This window comes from Kryptolebias marmoratus, linkage group LG7 (genome assembly GCF_001649575.2).
Source record: "Kryptolebias marmoratus isolate JLee-2015 linkage group LG7, ASM164957v2, whole genome shotgun sequence".
Taxonomy (NCBI): Eukaryota; Metazoa; Chordata; class Actinopteri; order Cyprinodontiformes; family Rivulidae; genus Kryptolebias; species Kryptolebias marmoratus.
Genome location: NC_051436.1, coordinates 121,112 through 132,232, shown reverse-complemented (window position 1 = coordinate 132,232; position 11,121 = coordinate 121,112). Strand labels below are relative to the sequence as shown.

General features: G+C 40.6%; 2 protein-coding genes across 3 annotated transcripts in view; one reads left to right on the top strand and one right to left on the bottom strand.

Moving 5' to 3' along the window:
- Positions 1-1,137: 1,137 nt before the first annotated feature.
- Positions 1,138-6,764, bottom strand: si:busm1-48c11.3 (uncharacterized protein LOC368614 homolog). Of its 2 annotated transcripts, none has more exons than XM_017440347.3 (4): positions 6,630-6,764; positions 6,308-6,556; positions 3,820-4,104; positions 1,138-1,577 (listed from the first exon to the last, which is right to left on the bottom strand). In XM_017440347.3, the coding sequence occupies exons 1-4, from the start codon at positions 6,685-6,687 to the stop codon at positions 1,450-1,452; spliced, it is 720 nt and encodes a 239-aa protein (XP_017295836.1). In that variant the 5' UTR covers positions 6,688-6,764; the 3' UTR covers positions 1,138-1,449. The 2 variants fall into 2 exon arrangements, with proteins under 2 accessions (XP_017295836.1, XP_037832691.1); XM_037976763.1 differs by lacking the exons at positions 3,820-4,104; positions 6,308-6,556; positions 6,630-6,764 and adding exons at positions 1,669-1,950; positions 2,077-2,322; positions 2,414-2,916.
- A 1,851-nt stretch (positions 6,765-8,615) lies between these two features.
- LOC108250467 (H-2 class II histocompatibility antigen, E-S beta chain-like) overlaps positions 8,616-11,121 on the top strand; it is a 6,420-nt gene continuing 3,914 nt past the window's right edge. Inside the window, 3 exon segments of the mRNA XM_037976766.1 lie at positions 8,616-8,772; positions 9,221-9,493; positions 10,556-10,802. Of these exon segments, the coding sequence (XP_037832694.1) occupies positions 8,715-8,772; positions 9,221-9,493; positions 10,556-10,802 (578 nt within the window). The 5' untranslated portion in view covers positions 8,616-8,714.

The following is an 11,121-nucleotide window of genomic DNA, read 5'->3' as shown; positions in this document are numbered from 1 at the left end:
GTTTGGCCTGTCGCGTCCTCGCTGGGTCCTCGGGCCGCCTCTTGGCTAAAGGAGCAGTGATTCACCGTCTGGAGCCGCGAGTCAATCGGTCAAGTTGCATCGTTGTTTTCTTTTCTTTTTATTTTAAATCCTACTCATCTGGTAGTCTGACAAGTCTGTCATGGTAACTTGAGGCTTGTCGGACGTCTGGGTGGTTCAAAGTAGGTAAAAGGTGTGGGCCGCAGACCTCCCAGCAGAGGCTGGATTCACCGTGAGCACGAAGCGAGCAGGTGGATTTGACTCAGCAACAGGTGTTGACTCAAGCTGTCTGGACCCTCGGGCCTTTCCACAGTGGGAAAGGTCAAATGTCAGTGCTCAGAGGAATGAGCTCCATCTCAGACTCCACAGGCCTCAGTTAGCAGGTCAAAGGTCAAAGGTTAAAGCCTCTTCTCTCTAAAAACAACATGGCAGCTCAACTTGAAGGAACCAGAAGACTTCTGGAGCAGAACCAGAGCAGAGGACAGATGTTTACCCAGAATGCACTGCAGCTGTCAGCACGGTGGTGGAGGGCTGATGGTTTGGGCTGATTCTGGAGTCTGATGTGAGGCCATCTGTCCGACAAACAGGACAATGATCCCAAACACAGCAGAACGGTCCAAAACCAGAACCAGAACCTCAGAGAGCTGAGCAGAAACCAATGAGCTGAAGCAACGCTGCAAAGAAGAGTGGGTCACAACTCCTCCACAACCATGAGAGACAACAGGACAATGAAGAGACTTTCGGTTGATTTCTTTCCATCAGAACTTTTGTTTTTCTGTTTAATTAAACTTATTTTCAAGCTGAGCTGTGTCGTAAAACTTGAACATTTTATGGATGCATTATTTTAGTTGGTTACTGATTTATAACACCTTATAGGAATACCATCTTAAAATTAAAACTTCACCTGTAAAATGGTTAACAGCAGAAACCATTTCTTTCTGAAAAGAGTCAAACACAAACATTCATTCTTCTTCCTGATGTGTGTATTTTTATCTTTTATAACAAAACTAACAAACAGAAACCTGTTCATGTCAGGAGAGGAGCTTCTGTTACAAAGGTGGAGCAAAGGTTCAATAATTAACTTAGAACAATTTATAAAAGTTATTTTAAGCAGAATAATTTGTTTCTTTGTTTTTAGTTTTATTTATTTTTTTCATATTAATTGTTCTTGCTGTTTATACACAAATATATAATTTGTTTTTTCAGATAAAATAAAATAATCTGTGTACAAGTGGAATGAATTAACAATAAACTGATTTAATTCTGTTTGAAAATGAATCAAATATTAAAACAGAAGAGTTTAAATGTGTCAGACAGAACTGATTTATACAGAAAGAATAAAAACTGATTCAGATAAAAAGGAGTAAAGGTCATAAAAGAGTTTACAACAACAAATGAATGAACATCGATGACATCATCAGCTCCAGCCAATCATCTGCACTCGTTTCCTTTGATGAGGAAGAAGGTTCCGACAGCCACACCGAGGAGCCCGACGGTCAGACCGACCCCACAGAACACTGAAGGTCCGATACCGGGCTGAGCCGCCTCGTCCTGCACATCTGGAGACAGAGGACAGAGAGGTCAACATCTGGAGACTGAGAGACGGACCTCCACATCTGGATCAGCCAGCTGTGCATCAAGTTCTCCTACCCCAGATCCTCCTCTGGGGTTCTGTCAGGGCCACATGATCCACCGTGCAGCTGTAGGTGTCTCCCAGCTGTGGGAGGAAGTCCAGCCTGGAGATCTGAGAGAAGGTTTGGTCTTTGTGGGGAAAAGGAACATTGATGCTGGTTCCGTCAGTCACGTTGAGTCCGTTCCTGGTCCAGTGCACTCTGACAGGAGCAGGATAGAACCCGAACACAGAACAGATCAGAGTGTTCTCCACTCCCAGCTCCACTCTGTGGGCTGTGAAGATCAGGCTGTTAGGAGGATCTGGGAACAAAACACAGGAACCACGTCAGAACCTGCTGCCGCCTCCATCAGAGGGAAACCTCAATGATTGGACCTCCTCAGCTTCAGCTCACAGCTGGACGAGAGGAAGGTGGATCTGTTTTTTACCAAGTGCTGTGGGGATGTCCTTCAGACCCATACGGATCCACGGCAGATAGTTTTTGCAGATTCTTTGGTGAAGCACAGCTAGCTCGTAAAGTCCTTCAGAGCTCGGATGTTGGACAAAGTCGGGCAGAGAATTGACTCCGGTGTTATGTTTGAAGTCAGCGTGCCACACCTCTTCACCGTCCAGCGTCAACATGACCGTCCCATCAGTCTCTGAGCATCCATCTACTCTGTAGCTTTCATGCAGAACTGAAAGGAGAGCAGATCCGTACAGCTTCATGTTCTGACCCATCAGTACCTCAGTGTTCAGCAGGAAACAAAGAGTGGCTCTGATATTTACCATCTGCACAAACACAGGCAGCACACGAGACGAGGAGGACCAGCTTCATCTTCATCAGCTGCTGTCTGACACCTAAATCTACCTGAGCCTCCGTAAAACTCCCAGGAAACAAAACCCAGCAGCCAATCACAGTGCAGAGGTCATGTGATGTCATCAGTAGCCAGGTAGACTCAGGAAGCTGTTTACCTTTCTGGCTGAGCTCCACCCAGCCTGTTTGTCTGGAGTCTGTCTGAGCCTGAGGTGCTCCTGATGTTCCACTCTCAGCTACTACCACTCCTGCTTTTACTTCATTACAGGTAAATTATTACAGCTATGGCTGTGGCGGCCATCTTGAATTTGGATGACTCCAAAGGTAATGAGCTGTAGATGTAGACCCGTCACGATAACAACTTGTGCTGGACGATTAATTGTCTCAGAAATTATTGTGATGAACTATAATATCGTTTGGAGGCTGTTTTAAACTAATGTAATGATAATAACATAACAGTGCAAGTACATCCTGTCAAAGATTAATAAAGTTTACTTTCAAAAGAACACTTAACTCTGGAACTGGAACACAAAATAAACAAAACAACCGAAAACAAAAATAAAATGGACTCTCAGCCTCAAAGAATGCACTTGAATAAAAAAAAAAAAAGGAAATAAAACCTGCATTCAACCAAAACAGTACAGATTATTAAGTCTGTAAACTAAACTGCCCTTCAAAAAGTAATAATTATTAGTTTTATGTAGAGAAGACGGACAGAACTGCCAGTTTTATAAACAGAAAGTCAAACTAACAGAAGCAGAAATGTGACAGAAACACCGGCTCTCAGAGGTTCAGAGGTTCTCCTCGGTCATTGGGTTTAAATCTGAAGTTCTCCCACATCGCTGCTGGTACTTCAACCTTCTAACCAACATTTCATTCTTCCCCCAATATCAAACTGCGATTCTTTAACTCCTCCCAGGGGCGAACGCTGCAGAGGAACAAGATGAGGCGCCTCGGCTGGCTACCTGAGGCGATAGGCCACGCCCCCCTGGGNCAACATCTGGAGACAGAGGACAGAGAGGTCAACATCTGGAGACAGAGGACAGAGAGGTCAACATCTGGAGACAGAGCACAGAGGTGTCAACATCTGGAGACAGAGGACAGATGTGGACATTCAACCAACAAGTTTCTGTTTATATTTAGAGGTCTTTTCAGTGTGGATGATTGAATTTACAGATTGTCCTTGAATGCATCATTCAGTCATTTTAACTCTTTGTAGAACAGAAACCTGTTTTTAAATCCTCAGAAGATCACATGACTGAATATTTATTCCAAGCTGAAGGTCTGATCCAGACACAGTTCACCACTGGAAACATCTGGATCAGTCAGGTTTCCAGCTGTGTTCGGTCAGTTTGGTATTAAAATAAAGTTTTCTTACTCCAGATCCTGGTCTGTGGTTCTTTCAGGGCCAGATGTTTCACCGTGCAGCTGTAGATGTCTCCCAGCTCAGGGATGAAGTCCAGTCTGGAGATCTGAGTGAAAGAATCATCTTTGTTGAGAAGAGGAACATTGATTCTGGATCCTTCAGTCACGTTCTGTCCGTTCTTGGTCCAGTAGACCTCCACAGGAGCCGGGTAGAACCCAGAAACATGACAGATCAGAGTGTTCTTCTCTCCAGGCTCCACATCGTCTCTGGGGTAGATCATCACACGAGACGGAGGATCTGTCAAGAAAAACAATTCAAATAGTTTATGTTTTAATAAACTTATAGATCTGATCTAACAGGAACGACCTCAGGGAGTCAGAGGTTCAATAAAAACCTGTTTATATTTTTCTTCTCTTTAACAGCCAAATTCTCTGAGGTTTTCAGGTCTTTAATTCTTTATTTACTGAGGAGAATCTCAGTGTTCAGACACATCATTACAGGCTGAACTGAAATGAATAAACTGTCTAACCTGCAGGAATAAAAGCCCTCAGATTAAAGTTATCCAGTGTTTGTAACCTGCTGGATAAAGTGCTGTTTCCACCCTTTAATCAGGTCTTTCAGGCTGATCTGACTGAACAGCTGCTGAAGTCAAACAATCATTCAGACGTTCAGTTGAGGTCCACATGGACCGAACTTCTCCTTCCTGTTTTCTGAGGGAACAGGTTTCTGGGAGTTGATCATGTTCCCAGAATAAAATGTAAAGTTACAGGTTTATAATAAAATATGTCTGTTTGGATAAATGAGAAAGAAAACATGATGTTCTGAGAATCCAGGTGTTTAAAATGTCTGTAATCATTCAGAACATTTATTTTATTGTCACAGCTTCATCTGTTCCTGCCATGCCTCCTACTTCTAGTCATGCCACAGCCAAGTAATTTTCCACAGTTTCCCAGTCTAAGCCACGCCTATGTCACCATGACCACATAATTACTATCATCTGCTTTACCTGTTTACCTCTGCATAAATACCCACAGCTCACAGTAACCCATTGCCAGATTATTTAACGGTTTATCTCAGTAGATGTCCAGCGTACTCTCACAGCCCATGCCTGATTCCTTGTTTCATGACCCTTGCCTGACCAATGACCCACGAGCCTTGCCTGCCACTTTCTGGACACCTCTTCGGACTCTGCTTCCTGGTTACCGATCTCGCCACGTACCTCTGGACTTCGCCTTTTGGATTCTCCCCTTTTGGATTTGGTTTTCGCTCTCAAATTCACTGGTATTGACCCCTGGCCTGGACTCGGACTCTCTCTCTCTCGCCTTAGCCCCTTTTAGACTCTCCTGTCTGCACCCGAACATCGATCCACAGAGGACTTACCAGTTCCGGTCCCGCTTCCTGGCGGTCACGTGAGTGCCCAGCTCAAAGACTGTGTTCCTGCTCTTGGTCCGTTGACAATAAACACCTTAAAACTTTGTCAAAGTGTGCTTGTTCTGAATCCTGCCAAGCCTCGCCTTGTCATTTTATGTTCTGTTTTCACTCCTCCTGGTATTTTCTTTACTTTGTTGCATCACAACTTGGATTTCAGATTAAAAGGAATAATTTTACAAAAATATTAAGAACTCTGGTTCCTGCAGAACTCTGGTTCCTCCTCAGGGATCAGGACTCCTGATGTTCCTCAGCTGTTTGTTTTACAGCAGCTGTTGTTTCAGAATCAGTGTTGTTCATCATCACAACACTGTGCAGTTTAAATTAATACAGTTTACATATATATCTTTATTTATGTGTATAAGGTTTAAAAAGAGCAAGTAGACGTCTGTTCTGTAGCTGGAAGTTCAGTTCTTTTTGTCTTTAACCTTTTATTTTTTTATTTATCATGTCCTGACTGAGAATCTACAGCAGGATATTAACCCAGTTTAGTTCAGGTCAAAGGTCAAACAGAACCAGAACCTCAGATTGTTGACTGTCTGTAAAGTTATATTTATAATAAACTACATTTATTTATTTACTGCTAAGTTACTAATCCTTGTTTGAACACAGTAACTATTAACGTAATTAATTCTTATTAAATGATGTACAATCATGTGGGATAATGTGATATTAAAGTTTATAAACATTCAGGTTATTTTAAATCAATTTATTGATGATTTTTCAATTTTAATTCTTTGTGTTAAAAAATCGTTTAATATTTAAAATAAACTCAGTTAGGATATTTGAACTGTATTTAACAGCCTATAAAACTGTTTCTGAGGTAAATTTAAATAAAAACACAGTAATTAATTATCTGTATGATTGTATTAGTTCATTTGAATCAAAGCTGAGTTAATTTAATATTTCAGGAGTTTATTGTTAAAGTTTTTGTTGCTGCAGATGTGATCCAGTTATTTCTGCTCAGACTGGATTTATTTAAACTTTTTTTAATCTGATCAGATTTAAACTCTTATTTTCTTCACACAGAGCAGCTGAACAGAAACAAGAATAAAGTTTAATTTATCTTTACCTCGTTCCAAAGGAAGGTCCTTCATAGCCTTACGACTGACGCCCAGGTTTGATCTGCAGACCTGTTGATCAGCCACAGCACCTTCATAAGCTCCTTCCACGAAGCTGATATGATCTATAAAAGGAGGCTGAGGTTCGACTCCGACTCCTTTCTTAAAGTCTGCGAACCACATCTCTTCTCCATCCAGAGCATACATGTCCTCTCCATCAGAGTCTGAACAGCCAGCGATATAAAGGTCCTCATGAAGAACTGAGAGACAGAAACACGTCATTAACCTGCTGACAAACTGTTTGTTTGTTTGTTTGTTAACAGGTAAACTCACCGTCAGCAGAGACACAGAGGACACCGCAGAGGAAGAGGAGCAGCTTCATCTTCATCATCAGATCAGACTTTAACTCCTCACCAGAACTGAGACCAACTGACAGAAACTGGATCAGCTGCGGGACTCTTAGACTCCGAGCAGCCAATCAGAGAGCGGAGGGGCCGTGACGTCACCGGTAACCAGGTAGCGTCCGTCAGCAGGTGAACCTCAGGAACCTGGAGGAGAACAAACAACAAAAAGAGCTCAAAGATAATAACTTTTATTCTGAAACTTTTAATAAAATAAATACTTTAATCAGAAAGTATAACAGGACTGAAACATGAAATAAAAACAGATTTAAAGTTTCAATGATCAAAGTAAAGTTTTATGTTTTTATTTATTTAAAGGTTCTTTTTATTTTACTTCCTGTTTTTATTTCAGTTTATTTGAAACATTTTCTCAGATTTAATTCAGATATTATTTTATCCAGATTATAGAAAATAATTAACCTTCATCAAACTGAAGATAAAGAGGACCAGAGTCAGGATCAGGAAGTTGAAGCCATCATGGCTGAGCGCCCCCTGGTGGCTGCCTGCAGCATAAGTTTTAAGCTCCGCCCCTCCATATAAAATCAACGGAACTATTTCTGACTGAAAAACAAAAACACACCAATAATTTTACTCAGGTGTTGATTTTTATTTAATCATGTTGTTTCTACCTCCTGCTGTTTGTTCAAATATACATTTTAAAAATATGTTTAGTTTTAATAGTTTATGTTTAGTTTTAGTTTTCGTCTTTTGTTAAAGATCTGATGTTTTCTTCAGCTTCAGGATCAGATTTAAGGTTATAGTTTTATTCTCTGTATGATTAGATTTATAAAGACTCAACACTGATTTCATTTGAGCAGCTATTAATAATATTATCAGCTTTTTGAAATGCCTGTTTTTCTTTAAATTAAACTAATATGGTAAGTTTTTAAATGTCTTCCTTCAGCCCCTCTGTCCTCTCCGTCCAACATCTGGACATTTTGTCCTCTGAAGTGTGTCCCTGATCCAGCTGAGTCCTCCCCCCTCTGTCCTCTCTGTCCAACATGTGGACATGTCTCTGATCCAGATCCAGATCCAGAAGAGCTGCTCTCCTGTCAGCAGCTGCAGTTTGACAACAAAGAGTCTAAATCTGTGTTTTTATAAAATAATCTGCTTCAGAAGCTGGAGGCTGATAAGCATTCAAGAAAAACTAATATCATAAATTAGTTTAATTAACTGTAAATATATTTAAAATAATTAAAAACGTACAGTTACAGACATTCTGTCGGCTTATATGGGTTAGCTTTGGTGGCCATTTTGAATCAGGTTGAGTCCAGATGTTAATCAGGTGTAGAAAAACATTCAGTGGTTAAAACTCCTCCTGTGGGTCATCAGATATTTTACTAACAGACAAATAAAAGCTCAGGCAGAAACAATATCTCTGCTTCACCTTCAATAACAACAATAACTTACATTATTAAACATCAGGGAAGGTTTTCTGTCTGAAGAAGAGTTTAATCTTCACTTCGTCTGAACCAGAACTAGAACCAGAACCTGGACCTGGACCTGGACCAAAACCAGAACCTGAACCTGGATCTGAACCAGAACCAGAACCAGAACCTGAACCTGAACCGTAAATATTAAAAACTGTGGCATAAAGTAATTTGACCCTCTTTGATTTTAAAGAACAAACTCATTCTGTCAAAGTTCAGATTAATATCAGAGGAACATGAAGTAATAATAGAACAGTTTTATTCTGTGGAGCTCAGATTATAATCCTCTGAGACTCTGGGTTAACATCTGAAACACTGACTAACCTAAAGACTGTGTCTGTAACTAAAAGTCTGACTGTATTTAAAACACTTAAAGACTCTGTGTGTAACCTAAAGACTGTAAGTGTTTCTAACCCAAACACCCTGTCTGTAAACACCTAAACTCTTCCTCTGTGAGCCCAGCGGCAGCTCCCGGTCGGTTCTACCTGGTAACAGCTGACGCTGCGTGACGTCATCACTTCCTCCTGTTTAACAGCAGCTCTCGGACGGTCAGAGTCAGAGTTAATCTGCTGAACACAGGCAGGAACATGGCTTCATCAACCCTCTGCTGCTGCCTGCTCCTCTTCATCACTGTCTGCTCCACAGGTAGGAACCGATGATTATTACTGATATTAATGACTGTCTGAATCCAACCGCTGATCAATAATCAGATCAATAATTTCTAACTCTGCAGACAGGAGAAATACTTACTGAGCAATACTTTATAAACTTTATCAGTCCTCACAGGATCAATAATCAATACTCTGATCAATAACAGATACAGTAATCACTGATCAATAAACTGATAATTAATTTGAACTGTTTATATTTTATCACCATCTTTATAAGTAATAAATACTTTAAATACAGATCAATAAAAATAAATTTTTATCTATAAGTTAATAAAATGATAATCAATAAAGTGATCAATAAATATAAAATCAATCATTGTTTCTCCTCTCTGTACAGAACATGACGGATCAATAAACTGATAATAAATCAATAATGTGTTGATTGATCAGTTCTGAGGTTCTGGTTCTGTTCTGTTCCTCAGATGGGTTTGAGGAGTTTTCTGTGGATCGTTGTGTGTTTAACTCCTCTGAGCTGAAGGACATCGAGTACATCCGCTCTTATTATTACAACAAGAAGGAGTACATCAGGTTCAGCAGTTCTGTGGGTCATTATGTTGGATACACCGAGCACGGAGTGAAGAACGCTGAGAGATTGAACAACATGCCTGGAGAGATCGATAGGATGATGGCTGAGAAGGAGAGGTACTGCCTGAACAACGTTGGTATTGACTACCCGGCTGCTCTGACTAAATCAGGTGAGTGTTTGTTCTTCATCACAGCTTCATCTTCATCAGATTAATCCTGACTGAACTGACCTCAGATCAGATTCTGATGCTGCTTCATTTAAACTGCTGTGATTCAACTGAAGTTTCTCTAAACACTTTCAGTTTCTCTCTGTGGGTGTATTTATTAATTATATGTTTATTATAAATTAATCAGATTCTCCGTAAATCTGCAGTAAAAACTAAAGTTTGTCAGAAATCTGGAGGTGAATCAGAACCACAGCAGCTGTTAGTTTATTAAGGTTTTATTAACAGTTATTTTATTTTTATTATATTATTGTCAACAACAAGAAATCCCCAAAAATAAAAGTCATAAAATCCTTTACAGGTTGAATAAAACAAAAGTAAATTTGAATTGAACTGTAAAGAATGAATGTTGATCAGAATAATGTGATTAAAGTTAAACTCTGATAGAAACAGTTTGTTGTTTTAATGTTTTTAACCTTTCTGTGTTTGTCTGTTAGTAAAATATCACATGACCCAGAGGACAGATTAATGCTCATAAAGTAATTATAGGACGTTCACCTTAAACTGTTAATAACTCTGTTTATAACAGTTAGTGCTGGTAGCTGACAGTCGTCCACATTAAAAACTCTGAGCTCTAACAGATAAGATCAAATCAATCATTAATAACAACTTTTACACGTTGGAACAAAATAATTTAAACTCATTTCTCAGTTTGAGATGATCTGAGTTTAAATCTCTAACCTGGAGGCGGCGGGTGACAAGCATTCCTTCAACGAATGTTAGGATTTAATTTATACCTGAATAAAACCTGTTTCAGTTAATACAGGATAATGAGTTATAACCTCTCATTCAGCTGTGTGTGTGTGTGTGTGAAGACGTTTCTGTAACCCAAAGTTTGTTTAATCTGAACTCTTCTGTGTTTCAGGATTAATCCAGATTAAACTGTTTACATCAGTATTATAATCTGGTTCATGACAGGATCAGGTCTTCCTCTGATGGTCTTTATAAGATCTGTAAACAGCGACTTGGATCAATCAATAAATAATAAATTAAATGTTTGTGTTTCAGTCAAACCGACAGTCAGACTTTTCTCCACGGCGCCCTCTTCTGGTCGCCATCCCGCCATGTTGGTCTGCAGAGTTTATGACTTCTACCCTAAAACCATCGAAGTCACCTGGCTGAGGGACGGACAGAAGGTCTCCTCTGATGTCACCACCACCGATGAGATGGAGGACGGAGACTGGTACTACCAGGTCCAGTCTGACCTGGAGTACACGCCCAGGTGAGTCCAAGTCCTGGTTCTGGTTCTGGTTCAGGAGGATCACATCTGACTCTGGACTCTGATCTGAGACTCAGAGTCTCAACCTGCTGTTGACCTGGACTCAGGTCACCTGAGGTTCTGATCCTGGACTCTGATCTGAGACTCAGAGTCTCAACCTGCTGTTGACCTGGACTCAGGTCACCTGAGGTTCTGATCCAGATCACCTGAGGTTCTGATCCAGATCACCTGAGGTTCTGATCCGGGTCACCAGAGGTTCTGATCCAGATCACCTGAGGTTCTGATCCGGGTCACCTGAGGTTCTGATCCGGGTCACCAGAGGTTCTGATCCAGATCACCTGAGGTTCTGATCCAG

What these genes read in the sequence shown, in the direction of transcription:
- si:busm1-48c11.3 (XM_037976763.1), bottom strand. Translation starts at nt 2,567, where the DNA reads ATGACATCACATGACCTCTGCACTGTGATTGGCTGCTGGGTTTTGTTT. An exon ending in GGACATCCCCACAGCACTTG is followed by an intron (nt 1,951 to 2,076) that starts GTAAAAAACAGA and finishes TTTTGTTCCCAG; the next exon opens with ATCCTCCTAACAGCCTGATC. An exon ending in ACCCCAGAGGAGGATCTGGG is followed by an intron (nt 1,578 to 1,668) that starts GTAGGAGAACTT and finishes CTCTGTCTCCAG; the next exon opens with ATGTGCAGGACGAGGCGGCT.